Source organism: Capricornis sumatraensis, chromosome X (assembly GCF_032405125.1).
Source record: "Capricornis sumatraensis isolate serow.1 chromosome X, serow.2, whole genome shotgun sequence".
In the NCBI taxonomy this organism is placed as follows: Eukaryota; Metazoa; Chordata; class Mammalia; order Artiodactyla; family Bovidae; genus Capricornis; species Capricornis sumatraensis.
This window is the reverse complement of record NC_091092.1, coordinates 18,543,903-18,562,024: the sequence shown is the minus strand read 5'-3', so window position 1 is coordinate 18,562,024 and position 18,122 is coordinate 18,543,903. Positions and strand designations below refer to the sequence as shown.

General features: G+C 41.9%; 1 protein-coding gene across 1 annotated transcript in view; it reads left to right on the top strand.

Moving 5' to 3' along the window:
* DCX (doublecortin) overlaps positions 1–18,122 on the top strand; it is a 115,288-nt gene that overhangs the window by 75,883 nt on the left and 21,283 nt on the right. Inside the window, exons 4-5 of the mRNA XM_068963091.1 lie at positions 8,690–8,792; positions 10,778–10,900. Of these exons, the coding sequence (XP_068819192.1) occupies positions 8,690–8,792; positions 10,778–10,900 (226 nt within the window). The remainder of the gene's footprint in view (positions 1–8,689; positions 8,793–10,777; positions 10,901–18,122) is intronic.

Genomic DNA, 18,122 nt, shown 5'->3' with positions numbered 1-18,122 from the left:
GGAAATCTTTAGATGGTCATTAAGAAATGAGGCTGACATTGATGGGGTCAAAGTGTCCTCCTGCTGGTTCCCCAGCATTAGAAGACCCCAAACAAGTCTGCTCTGTTTACTCCAATGGGAAGAAATTTAACCCCTGACCTATAGCCAGTTGGTCAGAAGTATAGGTAACAACAACCTGGGCTTGCGACTTATCTCTGAGGGGTTAGGGGCAGTCTTGTAAGACTGAACCCTTAACCAGTGGAATCTGATGCTATCTCCAGATAGTGTCATAATTGAGTTGAACTGTAGGACACCATGCTGGTATCCAGGTTTTACTTATTGGCGGTATGGACAAACAAAACACACACATACACACACACACACCCTCAGAAGTTGAAATTGGTTTCAGGAATCCAGTTGTATGTAATTCTATGTTTAGTGTTTTGAGGAACCTGCAACACACTTTAAAAATGTTTTTCTAAGCTTCCGAGAAAACAAACGAAAAAAAAACAACCCAGGAGAGGGAAGCGGCAAGAGATTTTAAAACCAGAACAGCAGGCACTATGTAAAAGTTTAAGCGTCCCTGAGGGTAAAACCCCCATAATTGGAGCCAGTGCTTTAGATATTATCGGAAAGGCAGGACATGCAGGTGCAAACTAAAGAATGTACTTATCATCTGGGTCTACAAGGGGAGTCATTAGCCACTTCAGTCACTGACCTTCAACCCACCCTAAATGGAGTTCATGACAGAGATCAAGATGAGGCATTCAGTGCTCCAGGAAACTGGCAGATCAAGCCTTCAGGTAGATTATTTTCATGAGCAACTTTTTATGAACCTGGCTTTTTGCATCTTTTTGTTTTTAGAAAAGCACTAAAACCATTAACTATCTGTTCCTTGTGACTAGCAGCAACTTTCTACCAAGATGTGTGCATAGTTGCACATACCTCCTTCCCTGAAATCACCTATCTGCTAACCTCCTCCCTTACCTATTTAAAATAATTTCTCAGAGCTGTCTGAGAGGCTGTCTCCTGGGCTATAGTCCTCAGTAAGATACTGAATAAACTTGACTCATACTCTTATGTTATGCAGGGACTGTATTTTTTTTTCAGTTGACACAAGGTCCTTGAAAAGTGAGGGACCTGAAGCTGCAATCTCTGCATTAATCAGGACCCTTAAAAGCGAATATTCCCAAGACCTACACATAAACTGTTTGTCTCTGTCATGACCGTATGTAAGAAACAAAATAAACAAGAGCACTACTCTTACTGCTGCTGTGACTGGTGCTACTGGAAGTACTCACTTGAGAATTTGCAGCCCAAAGCTTGCTCTGGCTCAGGTCTAAAACAAATTCATACTATTCATGTCACTAGGGAAACCATAGGTGGATAAAAAGTGCCCCCACATTGTTAGTGCCCCTGGCACCCAGCAGAAATAAATTGCCATCTTTTTCAGAGGAAAGCTTCCCCAATCTAGACCCCTCAGGGGTCCCAAAGATTTAACTTAATCAAGTGGGAGCTCCACATTTTAAAACTATCAAACACACAAGGAAACAAATCAACATGAGGGAGAAACAACAGATTTCGGTTCTCTAGGACAGAAGATACTAGAATGATCAGGTAAGGACCTAAAGGAACTTAATATGGATTGTTTAGATAAACAAAATATGTAATCAAAATGGGATAAGAAAAAGGGACTCACCTATGACCTGGAAAATCTGGGTAGAAAAATAAAATAGAATTTCTAAAAGTCAAAATTATTGTTGTTGAAATTTGAAGCTGTTTGAGTGGGTTAAAACAGCAAGTTAAATATATCTGAAGACAGAGCAAACCTCAGATTTGGAGATATTTTCCAGAATGTTGCCCTAAGAGTTAAGAAGATGGAAAATATGGTGAGACTGAGATATGGAAGATAAGAGTAGGTAGGAAGGTCAAACAGGTACATAATTTTAAAATGGCCCCAGAAGAAAGTCCTGAGGCTTAACAATAAATGGTGATCAAATAAACTGGCAAACATGTATGTAGATAAATTTAAACAATATTAATTATTTAAAATAGTGACTAATTTGTGGGGCTAAATAAAAGATCTGAAACTCTAAGCGAGGATGGCATGTGGGCTGAAAAATGAAAGTGTTAGTTGCTGAGTTGTGTCCAACTCTGTGACCCCATGGACTGTCACTCCCCAGAGGAGCCGCTAGGCTCCTTTGTTCGTGGAATTCTCCAGGCAAGAATACTGGAGTGAGTAGCCATTCCCTTCTCCAGGGGATTGTCCCAATCCAGGAATCAAACCTGGGTCTCCTGCATTGCAGGAAGCTTCTTTACCTTCTGAGCCACCAGGGAAGCCCCAAATTGAGGGTTGCTCAGGCTTAAATATAGTATATGGTACTTTATTTTTTCATCTATATTTTTGTTGTTTTTGTTTTGCTCTGGCTGAGCCCCTCAGCTTGTGGGATCTTAGTTTCCTGATGAGGGACAGAACCCAGGCTTCCAGCAGTGGAGGCTCTGAGTTCTAACCACTGGGTCACCACGGTAGATTTGCTGGTGAAGAGGCAGCTAGGTCTGTGACTATCTGGGACGAGTACTTTCTACATAGAGGGACCTGCAAGAGGGAGGCTCTGAAGCATGAAAGTTCTTGATGTGTTTGAGAAGAAGAAAGAAGGCCAGTGTGACCAGAGCTAGCTAGCACATGTGATGTAACAGACTGGATAATACAGAGCCAAGATACAAAGTGAATTTTATTCTACCTCTGGTTGACAGGCTTTGGAGGATTTTTCACAGAGAAGTGATATGCCTTATTAAAATTTTTAAGTATTACTCTGCCCACAGTAAGAAGAGTTGCCAGTGCATGTCTACTGGGTGGTGGGGGTGTGCTGCCAAGAGTGGGTGTACAGAGGCTGGTTACGAGGCTACTGCATTGTATCTTGGGCTAGAAGAGTGACAATGGACAAGGTAAAGTGACAATGGACAAGGTAAAATGTGACTTCTAGTCAAAAGTGACTCCCAGGTTTCTGGTTTGGGAAGCTAGGGGAATTGTGGTACCAGTGCATGAGATGAGGAAAGCGGAAAGGGAAGTAGGGTTTGGAGAGGGAGCAATGAGAGTTCCCTCTTGGGCTTATTAAATCTGAGATGCCTCTCAGATAAACAAGTGGAACTATCAAGCGAGCAGTTGAATATAGGAGTCTAGAGATAAGGAACAGCATCTCAGATCACCACACCAACCCTGTGCCAGCCTGTGATTGGAGCCCATCCAAGGCAGGCAGGCAAGAAATGTTCCAGAATGAGAGTTAGCAATAACTTTTAGAAAAAGCCTCACCCGTAATGTTTACTGAATCTTTCATTAACTCATTTTGGAAAGCTTGCCAACCACACTATGGGCAGGGCACACTGTTGGCAAGACCAGGAAATCAGTGTGGTTTGACTTCCTCGCCACAAGGTTCCCTGTTGTTCACCACTGGGAACACTCCTCTCCCCATAGACACTCTCTCTTCACCCTGAATTCCACCAGTCGACAACTGAATGTTTTGTCTGTGCAGAAGGCTGGCAGATGGGTCTGGGCAATTGTGCCACAGAGAGTTAGAATCTCTGTGTCTCTAGAGGACAAGATTCAGTTCTTTTTCCAGGGCTAAAAGGAAAGGGAAAAAGGCAGGTTCCTGCTTCCTTGCATTTATTTCTGCAGTTTTCTGGAATACCTTTTACTCCTCTCTCATCAATCTCTATGCCAACCATCCTCCAAGAGTCAGACTTCATGTCGTCTTCTCTGGCAGCCTTCCCCAGTTCTGATTAGAATTCTTCTCTTTGTCTCCCATACTCCACTTGCTCTGAGTGCCTCTATAGTGCTAACAACAGTCTGCCTTGTAGTCCAATTATTTGTGAAGTTCTGACTTCCGTATTATGCTGTCAACTCGGAACACAGGGGCCTTTTATTGTATGTTTCTATATCTCTCACATAGTTCCTTTGCCACAGTAAGTAATTTATGAATGAATATTAGTGGAATTTAACTTTCAATGAAAATATTTTGCATGTTGAAAGTGAGTCTCATAGACAAGCAAGGCCTTAATTCCTGAGATAACATTTCTTTCTGAACAGTTAGATAGTGAAATGTAGAATCTACCAGCAGCAGACATGTATGAGAACTAATAATAATTGCCAGCATCTGTAATATGTGGATGGAAAATCTAATCAAGCTTATATTGAATCACAGAGTGAAATTGCCATATGCAGCTGATGGACTCAGGCTGCCCACACACAGTGATCTGTTGTCTCCATTTCCCCAGTTGTACTTCGACATTGAAGCCGCTGGATGGTCCATATAGTCTGTTGTTCATGCTAATGCACAACCAAGCTAGCCTCTCTTCCCCCAACTCATGCTGGTTTGGTTTTTTTTTTTTTTTTTTTTAAGGAAGAACAGGGAATAAATGGTTTAATGTTAATAGGAGTTGATTGATTTTATTGATTTTGTGCTGGCAGTTGATTAATTACACAGACAGGTGTCATGCTTTTGTGTTCCTTTCTCTGACTTAAATACCCAAGTGTGTTTCAAACAAAAGCTGATGTCAGCAAGACCCTTGATCTCTGAGGATTCTGTAAGTGGTATCATAATGATTATTATTTTTACCACTTTCATTGCCCCTTCACGACAGAAGTTTTATCACAAAAAAAACTGGCTTGCAAAATTAGATATTTGCAACATAACCTAAAGTGTATTTGTATTATGTTAACCAAACAGATTTTTTTTGTGTGTGTCTATGCTGGGTCTTTATTGCTGCTCAGGCTTTTCTTGAGCTGCAGCGAGCAGGGGCTACCCTCTAGTTTCGGAGCTCAGGCTTCTCATTGTGGTGGCTTCTGTTGTTGCAGAGCACAGGCTCTAGAGCATGCGGACTTCAGTAGCTGCAGCTCACAGGCTCTAGAGCACAGGCTTAGTAATTGTGGTGCATGGGTTTAGTTGCTCTGAGGCATGTGGGATCTTCCCAGACCAGGGATCAAACCCATGTCCCTTGCGTTGCAGGCAATTTACCACTGAGCCACCAGGAAAGCCCCTGAATGAAATTTTAAAAAGCAGATATGAATGTGAGTTTGATTTGGAAATTATTTCTTACACTCCATTCCCCTCCTTTTTTTCCTTCCTCTTTGTTCTTTTCCTCCTCCTTTCCTTCTCTACTGCATACTCAGTTACCAGTTATGGTAATGAAAAGGAGTTTTCTTATCCATAGATTAAAAATGTGACCCATGAAGATGTTTTCTTTCTTCAATCCACTAAAACATTCTAATATATATCGGGCATTTTATACAAACTTTTGAAATCAGGGCTTAGGGGCATGTCCTCTCAGGCAATTGATTTGTTTTGTCCTGAATTGAATCAGGATACCTGAGTGCTAGTCTCAGCTCTGCTATGATCCATCTGGGTGTCCTTCAGCCACTTTGACATTCTATGTTTTTGGGTTCCTCATATTTAACATGGAGGGCTTTCTATTTTCCCAACTCTGTAACCAAGCAGGGAAGGTTTGTTGTGTCTCAGTATCCAAGGCGTTTGGGAAAGCTGGGTATCCACATGCACCATGTGAATTTGTCTACATTCAGGAGCCAGCAAAATGTGGGGTGGGATCACGCAAGAAACCTGATGCTGAACAGCTGGATTGCAAAATGAACGTGTTTGAAGCCAGCCACACCATTGTGAGTTTGTCAGAAGCATAGGGGCTTTGCCTTTCTTAGAAGCTCCCCAGAGAAGAGGTTATCCAAAGGCTTTCCCAAAGCCTGGGTGGGGGCAGAGAGGCTTGGAGTTGGAGAAGGGTGGGTCATTTTTACAGCAACCCCAAGAGCAACCATGAAGGCTTTGTTGTTCTACAATAGGATAGCATGGCATGCCAACACAATGGCTGCTTTTGAGCTTTTGGGCTTTCTCCTGGGGAAGTGATTTTCACAAGTACCTCCAAAATGAATGGTCTGGTACCTTTGGGGGAAGGGTTTGCCGTTTGAAGTATTTACTGAATTCTTTTTATGACCAGTAGTTGGTTGAGGTTTTCCATTTCTTTTTTGCTAATTTCTTTATTTGTGTTTTCCTTTAAAAATGATTCATTTCATCTGTCTTCAAAGTAATTGGCATAATGATACAAAGAGTAACTTCTTAATTCACAGTCATTGCTCCTTTCTTGTTCTTAAATTTTTGTATTTCTGTTACCTGTCAAAACCTTTGAATGCTAGGTCGCATTATCTGTCACTGTTGAGTTCTTGTTTCTACTTTCCTGCCTTTCTGTACCCTTTCAAAGCCTCCTTCTTATTTTCTGTACTTTCAATTGAGGCAAAAACAACCCTGACTAAATTCTTACTATGTGATTAAGTGCTCTACCAGGAACCATGGGAAGATACAGAGGGAGGGATTAAATTTGGTCTTTACAGTCAGGGGACCTGTGATTTAATGGGAAGGAATAGGTGAGTACTCATGAAAATACAGGCAGGTTTTGAAACAGAGTGCTAAATGCTAGACACCACGAATGGAGGGGTACCCAAGGGAGAGGCTTCCCTCACTCATGACCACAACTAAATGAAGCCAGTCGGGGGCAACCTCAGATACAGAGTGTGGCAGAGATCTTCAAGGTCAAGAGGCAGCAGGGGCATAAATAATTCAGAGACATACAATGTTTCAAAGTTAGTCCAAGATGTCAGTGGGAGTCTGCAAAAGTGTTCCAAGCCATGTGTGTAGCCTCTATAATTGTCTCCACTACCGGGACAGTATGTGTGTGTGTTCTCTCAGTCATCTCTGACTCTGTGACCCTATGGACTGTAGCTTGCCAGGCTCCTCTGTCCATGGGATTTTCCAGGCAAGAATACTTGAGTGGGTTGCCATTTCCTCCTCCAGGGGATCTTTCCGACCCAGGGATCAAACCCACATCTTCTGCGCCTTCTGCCTTGGCAGGCAGATTCTTTACCACTGAGCCACCTTGGAAACCCACCAGGGAAATATGCAGGCTGCTTATTGAACTAACATGCCAGCTAGTGACTGGGTCACTTGAATGTGGTACTAAATAGCTCTTATGGCACCTGCAAATATTCCTAGCACTCCTGACACAATATTGAAATGCTCTATTTCAGTGTATCTCATCCATCAGATTATGAGCTCCATGAAGTCCGTGGCCTAAGTCTTACTCATTTTTGTCTCCCAATGCCTGAACCACGTGTAAGTGCTTTTATTACTGAGTGGCTAAAAGCACAGGTTAGGATCACGTCAATTTGTACTTATGTGACTTCATCACGTTCCACCTGACTCATTTACTTATTGTCTCTGGACCTCAGTTTTCTCATCTGTAACATAGTGATGACAGTAACATTGACGGAGAGTAAATGGGATGACAGTTTTGGAAGTACTTAGCAGAGTGCCTGTTCAGAGTAAGCATTCAATTAGTGGTAGCTCTGTTTGTCATTACATGATTGTGGAATGAATGGGTGAGGATGAGTGGGCTAAAGAAGGATGGTGGCCTATTTGATGAGATCAGGACCCAGGGTGGGAAGAGGCTTAATAGGAGCAAACTTGGCAGTGCTCCAAGTCTCCCTCCCTTCTCTTGGCATCCTTTGGGTGATTGGGAGGCTGAAACAATGGGGATAATCTTTAAGCCTCTCTTGCTTTGTGTAAGGCTTGCAATCATCTTGGCTGGGGGAACAGGGATTGAATAGATTCTGGGTGGGGAATGATGTTATTAATATAAACATTTTTCAAATGTAACATATTGCTCTCTGCACCCAGCAAGCTGTTGTTAGTTTGTGAGCACTGTGCCTTTGGAAAACCACTGAAAGCAGCTTGAATGGGTAGCTTAAAACAATTAGAAGCTTTGAACACTTTCAAGCTAAGGATTGGGATAAGAATGTTTTGACTCTATGGTTTCTCCTGGGGTTTCCCTGGTGTGCTGGACTAATTATCAAATGTAATTAGGAAAGCTGAGAAGTGGGGAGACTGCAGGGAGTAGCATACTTTCCCAGGGACCCTCATTTGTTTGTGCAGAAAGGAGTTGGGGGGACTGTCTCTCTACTGTGGAGAAGCAGCAACGCATAGGGCACAAGAGGGTGGGAAGGATCCTGGGAACATGAATTTCCCAGCAGAGCCTCGTGCCTACAGAGGCCCATTGCTCTTGATTAAATGTTAAGTGGTCAGGACAGGTTTTCCCTCCCTTTTCTTCAGGAAAGGATGGTATTTCAGGCCACTACTAGGTTTTTGGTACACTTTTAGGAAAAGGTCCAATTTGGGGTGGGTCCAGAGAGGTTAAAACCTGGTCTCCTTCCTTCAAAACTCATGAAGCTGGAGAGAGGGACTTCCACATCTCAGTCAGCCACGGAGTCAGTCTACCTCAAGCTGCGGAAGGTCTTTCTCATCTTCCTTGGCCTACACCCTTGACTCCAGAGTTGAGTTAGCAACACTCCATCTATGAAGCTCTGAGGAAAGGTGACATTTACAGGGCTATCTACTTGCTGACTTTTATTCAGAGGGGAACATTCCATTTGACATGGTCTTGAAGTTACTCTGGATAAGATGGAAATAAAATACCACACATGCACCATGAAAAGAAAATGGCACTCTGTGTATCTTTTACTCGCCAGGGGCTATGGTACAGACTATGAGCCTGGTAATTTGAGAAAAATGAGATCCCTGGGGACTTAAAATGATGTATGAAGTTCATTGTCACAAGACCATCAAATATCAAATCACTGTCTCTGCTTTCTCTGCAGGTAACCTGTCTCCATGATTTCTTTGGCGATGATGATGTGTTTATTGCCTGCGGTCCTGAAAAATTTCGCTATGCTCAGGATGACTTTTCTCTGGATGAAAATGGTAAGGAAAACCACTGAATTTTATTGTTTCATTGTTCTCCTTCTATACCTTAGGATTTTCATGGGTTCATATGACCTGGAGAACATCCATGAGTGGTCCCTCTGTCCCATATATTTGGATATAGGAGCCACTAAGTGAAAGTTGATTGCCTATCTCAGATGCATTGACCCTCCAAACTCAATAAAACTCACTGCCTGCCACCATAGTGACCGTGTTTCTTGAACCATATATTATTTCACCTGGGCTGACAGGCTCAATCAGACCATGGGAAGGAACATTTGGAGTCAGAAGTTAGTTATTGTATGTGTATATATTTTTTTCTAGTCAACATCCTCCAGCTATTTGGCTTATGTTGGTAGTTCCATTTTAGAACTGTTTTCCACTGTGTTCCTAGTGTCAAACATTTTCCCTCTTCCTACCTCCTGGCTTACTGCCCCATTCCTCGCACTTTGTGACTCAAGAATCCAGAAGATTGTGAATCTCAGGAAGGAGGTGAACATCTGCCCATCTCCCTTTACTTGAGTCCAAGCTCTGTGAGTAAGTTATTGGTGAATTAGCTCACACAGTCACAGAGTTAGGGGATGATCCTGACGGAAAAACACATTCAAAACATATTTCCCAATCATGAGGAGAAAAGTATGGGGAAAATATCAAGTTGCACTAATACAGACTTTACAAACAGCTCAAGTGACAAGGACCCTGAAAGAGGTGGCATTTCTGCTGTGTTCCCTTTGAGAAGAGGCAGGTGACCATAAAATAGGTAAACAAATCCCAGACTGTCCAGTTTCTTGTATCTTGTATATCTCCAGCTCTGGACAGTGATCACTAAAGTTTGTCAATCAAAACAAGAAGTAAAAAAACAAAAACAAAAATGAGCTTTCTGCTTAATTCAGTTTCCACCAAAGCTTAATATGCCAGAAAATATCTCCTAATCTTTCAGAGAACCAATATTTTTGGTGTGTCTTTAAGTAGAAGGTGATGAGGTGGTGTCCAATGAAGAGATAACCCAGTGCCTAGCTGTTTGGTTCCACTTTGAGCATGATCACATGAGGTTGGAGAAAGATAGTGGAAAGAGCTCTAGACTAGGACTCAAGAAGCTTGACTGTGCATCCTTATTTGCTGTTTTCTTCCTTTGTGGCTCTAAGCAAGAGGTTTAAGCTCTTTGCATTCTCATCAGCAAAATGATTATAATAATCCTCCTAACATATTAGCACCATCAGTGTCCCAAATTACCATGGTAGGGATGCTGAGTGACCTGCATAGAAAGGGTACTCCAAACATGTCAGACTGAGCTTGGGGGAATAGCAGAAACATTTGGCAGACTCTCCTACACACCCAAGGCCTTTTTCTCTCTGTAAGTCACAAGTGGCATAGTCTCTACTGGTCCATTTATTCATTAAACCAGGAGAACGGATTATGATGAGATAGACTGACAATCATAAAGAACTCTATAAATGCAAGGTGGTAGTGGTGGTGGTAGTATTGCTTACTTATAAAATGACATGGCATCCTTAATATGCCTATTGCAATAAATGACATGTGATGAATAATAAATAGTGGCGCCTACCCCCTCCTTTAAATTATTCATGAATATTTCATCTGTGTGGCTGCAACCTCTGAGCTGTCAATCTCTTCTCCAAGGAAATCAATTTTTCAACAGGTGCTGTTCTGAGCCATGACTAAGTTGTCCCAAAATGATTGACTATTGACTATTTAATTACCTGCTCGGACTACTTTTCAACTCCTGCCCTTGTTTCCATGATTCAGGAGTTGAAACATCTGGCTTAGCCCAGGTGCCTTTGAAAGTTTCTCCCTTGCCTCTCTCTCCAGAGCCATCATTCCTTCAAACATTGAGGACCACCTTGTAGTCCTGAGACATGAAGTGCTTTGGCATGAGGTGCTTATTCCAGTTTCCAGAAGTTGGTAACATGCTGAGTCTTGGTTCTCCCCAGCTCTACTAAGCCATCTGTGTCCTTTTCCACCAGAATGCCGAGTCATGAAGGGAAACCCATCAGCCACAGCTGGCCCCAAGGCATCCCCAACACCTCAGAAGAGTTCAGCTAAGAGCCCTGGCCCCACGCGCCGGAGCAAGTCTCCAGCTGACTCAGGTAACGACCAAGACGGTGAGTGCTCTTCTCCTAACTGTGCACGCTGACTTCATTTATGGAGGGCAGTACCCTCTGCATGCAGAGGAATGAGTTCCTCATGAACACCACTGTGTCTCCGTGAGACCAATCCTATCCATTCAGAGACTAACCGGTTCAATTTGTTTGGCCTCATGGAGATACAGCTACAACCCCGATTCTACTCAGATGGGTACAGACCAGAAATCTGGCCCACTTTCCATGCTTGCTGTAATGCTGTTTGTTACGGTTCTCTTCATTGCCATTATTCTCAACATCATCCAGCAAATGCATCGTCAGTGATATAATCAAGTCAAACAGAAATTTGGAATAGAAAATCAGAATCAGAAACAAGAAGGTTAAAAAAAAAGAGCTACTTACCTCAAAGTGTCAACATGGTAGATGCCCTTGAGCTTTAAATGTAACTTTGAATTTTTTAGAAGTCAAAACAAAAAGGGAAACAAAATAAACTGCATCATTCTCACAGGAGTAAAGGACATATAGGTCAGGTTCCCAAAGGAAAGAAAGAGATTTGATATATAGGATTTTATTTAGTGGATAGTTCATGATGTAAAAAATGTGATCTAGGGGTCTAGGGATCACTGCTGACGCATGAACTATTTATCAGTCTGTGAAGAGACTGGAGCTGGTGCCAAATGTAAATCATGCCACTGAGCAAACCATTTACTTCAGCCAGCTCTTTTTTCATAGTATGATTTTACTGATAAAGGCAGCAGTGTGTTGCTTTACATTCTGGTGCAAGGCCTTGCACCCACATTTTAAGTGGCACTGATCTAAAAAGCAAAAGGGCCACAGAAGTCCAAGCGTAGAAGCTCAGTAGACTCATGCACTGACAATTTGAATTCTTCGTGGATACGAAATTCTATGATCCAGAAGACTTACACATTTATCCTCCCAAAGCTCAGGGTTCACCATGAGAATTCTTCTAGCCAGAGAGCCTTGGGGCAGAGAACAAAAGCACTCCTTATCACATCTTCAGTTTGAGGCAGCTTGAGCAACCTCTCTTGGCTTTGAAATGTCCATGGCCTAGAAAAACAGCTGGTCCTGCTGGCCTCATCTTACCATGCCTATCACTGGGCATCTCTTTATTCTCAGGAAGAAGGAGCCCAACTGTGAAGAGGCAACTCAGGCTTTTCATACCTTCATGTCTTTGCATACCCTGTTCTCCTGCACCTGGAATGCCATCCCTCAAACCCACCACTCTTCTTTGCTTGAAAACTTCAATCCTTCAATACCTCAAGTAGAAATAGTTGTTCCATTTTCCACAATATCATAGCATGTTGTTCATATCTCTGGGGTAATAGTCACAGCTGTGTTGTAAAGTATGTATTTGCTTGTATGTATTTACTTCCTCAACCAAATCCTGGGTCCCTCAAGGGCAAGGTGTCACATTCATTTTTGTATTCTTAGTGCTGAGCACAGTACCTTTGTCCTAGTAGATGTTAACAGTGTTTGTAAAGCACAAGAGCACCTATTTCACCCTGCACAGTGCTAGAAACCCAGTAGACATGTAGGTAATACTTGCTGAAGGAATTGTTAAAAATACAGCTGTTTTGTGATATTTTGGTTAAACATAAGAATAGCACATGAAACTATGTAAGCAAATTCATATTGCTTAAACTATGAAGACTTAGATTTTAACACTTGGATTGAGAATGAATTGTTTGTAAAGGTTCTAAGCAGGGCCTTGCAAAAAAAATGTACTTGAAACACTTGATCAAGATTCATGAAGTCTGGGGACTTCCTTGGTGGCCAAGTGGTTAAGACTCTGCCCTTCCACTGCAGGGGGTACTGGTTCAATCCCTGGTCAGGAAACTAAGATCCCACATGCCGTGCAGTATAGCCAAATAAATACATAAATAAAAATATTCATAAAATCTGGCAATAATCACTTAGCTAATCAATTTTTCAGAGTATCACTGGCTATTTCTGGGATTTTTAACCTGTATTACTTATTTCTTGCTATAAAACAAATCACCCTAAAACATACTAACAAACATTTATTATCTCACGTTTTTGGTGAGTCAGGAATTCTGGGGTGGTTTAGCCGGGTGGTTCAGGATCTTTCATGTAGTTGTCATGTGGTTGAGGTCAAGGTGTCAGGGGATGCAGTCATTTGAAGACACAACTGGGATGGTAGAATTAACTTCCAAGATGGCCATTGGCAGGATCTTCTTCCAGACAGTGATTCAAGAGAATGAAGAAGAAAGAAGATGTGGTTCCTTTTATGATCTGTTCTCCAAAGCCATATACTGTCACTTCTGTTTTAGCCTTTTTATTGGAAGCAGTCACTAAGATCAGCCCACATTCAAGGAAGGGGTTGCAGCCTCCATTTCTTGAAGGGAAAGATATCTGAGAATTTGTGGGCCTGTTCTTAAGCCATCACATAATCCATTAGTTAGAAAGGCTGGGGTGGCAAAAGTTTGAAGTAAGTAGATTCTCTTTGCAGACTGTATCCAATTGGGTTACCCAGCACACATGAATACGACTACCTGTAATTAAACACAGTTTATACATACGTCAAATAATTGATCTCCAACATGCTACCTACAGAATTTCCCTTCTAAAATAGATGCACCTCACTGAGTATAATGTGTTGGAGACAGAGAAGGAATGCATTTAGGACTCAATGAACATGTATTAAATTGAGTTTTAATAGATCCCAACCTAGGCTTAAACAGGCAAGACCTATTTTTAGGTCTTGAACTCTTTCTTTCAAAAGTCCCTTGCTAAAGAGAAGGAATGAGGATGCACTCACACATACAAGATAAACAAAGTAACCAATTTGAGGTAGGAAAAATGGGACCTTACTTGGTATCAGAATTATTAACAGCCCTTGTTTCTTACCAGTAAAAAACAAACAAACAAACAAACAAAAACACCTAAAGTGGTATCCTCAGTAGAGACTATTTAAATCTTCATTTCAGGTAGTTCATGGACATAAGTGAAGTCAGACTCTAATCTAGCCAGCCTTCATGTTCTGGCAATTTTCAGAATATTTGCACTCATCTTAGATGATGTGTTTAGGGCCTCCACATGATTTCAGCCCACAAAGGTAAAAGGGAGTTTAGGGTCAAGAGTAGGACATCCGCTCAGTGAACATTCCACAGGGATAAAGCCAATCTCAGGCAAACCAGTACTTTAGGTAAAGTTTGGAGTTGACATACCCATTTTCCCTTTTCCAGCTCCTCCTCACTCAGGACTATTCCGAGCTGGGAGGCGTACGGGGATAGGATATGGAAGAGGAAAGAGAGACATCCCTCTAGGAAAACCCAACTCTACCACTTCCCAGCTTTGTGACTTGGTTCAAGTTTCTTACCTTCTCTAAGACTTGGTTCCCATTTTGGATAAGACAGAACTTGCATGTCAAGACAAAAATCGTTCTCCATGGTTATCAGTTATTTCCAGAATTGTTAACCAGATTCCACAGAATTAGATAATAAGAAGGATGAGCTATAGACAATACACAGGTTTTCATAAAGCATCAAGGTTTTCTGAGCTGTCAGCGAAAAACATATACAGATTAATTTAGGGGCTCAGATGTAAAGAAGCTGCCTGCGATGCAGGAGACTGGGTTCGATCCCTGGGTCAGGAAGGTCCCCTGGAGAAGGAAATGGCTACCCACTCCAGTATTCTTGCTTAGAGAGTTCCATGGCCAGAGGAGCCTGGGAGGCTACAGTTCATGGGGTTGCAAAGAGGTGGTCACAACTGAGCGACTAACACTTACTTCATTAAAGAATAATGGCATTGGGTTGAGCTGAAATACTTTGTTCTTTTTTAGGACTTGGTAATACTGCCCTGTTTCTGTTCTCTGTCAGTCTGTCTTGGATCTGAGACTTGTGGATGGATCCACATTTCTTCATTTAGCCTGAGTAACTAAAGGTTGTGGAAGATAGGCCATTTCCAGGGAATTTTAACTACCTTCCTTTGATGGCAAATGAAAGCCAAAAATGTTCCTCTTTAGTCGGGATTCAAACCAAATGAAACATTGGCTCATTTCAGGTTCAGTTAAAGGAATGTTTTGATGTTCTAGTTCATTAGAAAATATGTAGGTTTGATTTTGATCTGAACAAGTTTTCTAGCTTTACAAACATATATATAGTCCAATTCATGATTCAGTTAATATCTGCGTTCAGTTTGAATTGAGGTTTAGTAAATTGATGCTATTTGGTCTGTAATGTGCATCATAATTTGATTCTTTGTTCCTTAGTGTTTAAGTTGTGTCTTTCCTCTTCTGCCCATGAATAAATCAAAATCTTTCTACTTTATTCCCCTCGAGTTCAGTCCCACTCCTGCCTGCCAATATTGATGGCAGTATTGCCCCAAATGGGATGTCTGTTGCTAAGCCTAAACTTGAGTTAAGGAAAAATCTGATTGTCTATGTAATATAGCTATAAGGAGCGCTCATTCTCGCTGGACAAAGCTGATGGACTCTGAGAATATAAGTCCCATTAGCCAAGTTTGTCTTTAAAGTAGGGCAAGGGACTGTGTGGAAAGCAGGTGAAACCTGAGCCCAGAGGACTCCTGTGGAATGTGTGAAGGAAGTTTATGCAGTGCTCCATTTTGATTAACCCAGGACTTGCTATTTGATGGGCAAAGGTAAGGCTGGCTTCAGAACTAAAGGAAGATGTTTCTGCGCATCTCTCTCTATTTTTATTTCAGCCTTTAATGTGTTAATTTCTCTCTTTATGCAACCACCTCCCAATTGAATTGGATTGGATTGAATTAAAAGGACAAATTCAGCCAGATGCTGGGAAGGAATCTTTTCTTTTTCTTTCTTTTTTGAGGAGCCTCCAAGGAAGCTAATTACCCACCCTGGTAGGCTGAGAGGATTGTAATGTAATAATTAGTTTGCTATTCTTCAACAGTGAGTCATTGTTGTAGCAACCCAATGTTCCCCACCCTTTGTCCCCCAACCTAGGAGCACCTATTCCTGAAAGTCAAATCTTCCCTGTTCCCAAATTCCCGAGAATGAATGTCTTCTCTACCAAAATACACATCTTTTAAAAGGGGAGATCAAGGACCACAAAACAGCCAGGTTGGAGGGAGGATGTCCATGGGACTACTGTATCCAGGAGTCCTTCTCTTCTGAACTAAACAGGTTGCTTTGGGTTGCCTAAGATGGAGGAAACCGAATGCTCTGACTGTCCCGAACGTGACTGGATGTACCAACTCAGTCCAATAAAGATAAAATGCAAGCCACAGATGCAAGCTTTGTATGTAATTTAAAATTTTCTAATAGCCACATTTAAGATCAAAGAAACAGGTGAAATTAGTTTTGATAATTTATTTTATTTAATACATCCCAAATCTAATCATTTTGTCATGTAACCAATGTAACAAATTATTGAGGTGTTTTACATTCGTTGAAATGGAATTGTATTTTATACTTACAGTACACCTCAATTGACTAGCCACACTTCAAATGCTCACTTGCCACATGTGACCGTGTGTGTGGGCTCAGTGACCCAGTCATGTCCGACTCTTTGCAACCCCATGGACTATAACCTGCTCTGCCAGGCTCCTCTGTCCATGGAATTTTCCAGGCAAGGATACTGGAGTAGGTTGCCATTTTCTTCTCCAGGAGGTCTTCAACACACAATATCCTTCTTCTGCATCTGAGAGAAGTTCAAGATAGTGATCTTTTATGTGACGTAAATGCTCTGCACTTTGCAAAATATTTCCAAATCCATCATCTCAGTTGTCACTCATAATAGCACCATAAATTAAGTTGGGAAAAGAAAATTATCCAGTTGGTTTTTTTTAGATTGGAGAACAAAGATATAAAGAGGTTCAGTAAATCTTGCAGTCTTCCCAATATCTATTTATGACTCAAGAATGAGAGCTCAGCTCTCCTGACTCCCATGCAAACAATCCTTGCATTTTCCTTGAGGCAGGGTGTAGAAGCTCCAGAGTGGTGAATAAACAGTCTCTCTTGGATGGCCCTTGCCTCTCTGCTCCTTCTACCTTCCTCGGCTTTCAGAAAAGGGCTGTAGGGAGGCAGGGGTTGGGGGTGGTATGTGTGACATTCTCTTTGTGCAGCATAGAACACAGCCATAAATTAACTACCTTTGTTTCCAGTTCCCATCATAGACCCTCCATCAGCTCCCCTCCTGTCCATCCAAGGGGGAATGGTGTTCTTTGTCTGTGCCCTTGGTGAAGCCATAGGAAGAGAAAAAGACTTCCCTTACCTCCTCCCCCATTCTGGTTCTTTCTAACACCACGGCTTATGTCTAGTTGAAGTGGAAGAACTGTCCTATATCTAAGGCAACTTTTCCATTGCTTAGGAAATGGTTGGAGAAGCAGTATAATGGGGGCCCAGAGCACACCACAGGCCGTGGGATGTGGTGGTGTTGACCCATATCCCTGAAGTAGGAGTCCTAGCAACATGTTGCACATTGGGATTTGTGTTTAAATACAAGTGATTCTCCAAATTTTTGGTGGAGTACAAACATTGTTATTTACAAATACTGACACAGTTATGTGTCAAGCAAACATTCTAATAATTTTACATATATTAACTAATTTAATTCCTACAACAACCTTATGAGGTAGGTGCTATTGTCCCCCTTTTGCACATGAAGAAACTAGGGCATATGGACGTGGACTGACCTACCCAGGACCACACAGCCAGGAAGTAGTAGAGCTGGGGTTTGAACCCAGGCAATCTGGCCCCACACTCTACAATTTAACCATTGAACTGTGGTGCTGAAAATGAGACTTAATGATTTGTTTAGATGCTGAGTACATGAGAGACAGAGGCAGTAAGTGCTGTTGGAAGTATTGGAGTTTGTGGGAAAGTGAGTTTACTGTGGGCTAGGGTGTTACGGCTTCCTGAAAGAACTGGGGCTTGAAGGAAGATTTCAGTTGATAAAGAAGTGGATGTTTCTGGCAGCAGAGAAAACATGAACAAAAGAGCAGAGGTGGTAATGAGTATAGCATATTGAGGTACAGACAGGCTGCCATTGAACCTACATCTCCAGCCCCCACCTTCCTTCTGGATATCAGCGCCATGAATGCTGACCAGACAATTCTGCCTCCATGTGCCAAATGCAATGTGTCTACAAAACAAAAATATTTCCCTTCCCCAACCCCCTGACAATAGAATCAATTCTATTCCCTAGGCCCAGCACCTTGGCATTATCTTTGACTCTTCCCACTCTTCAGTCCTTCATGTCTACCATAT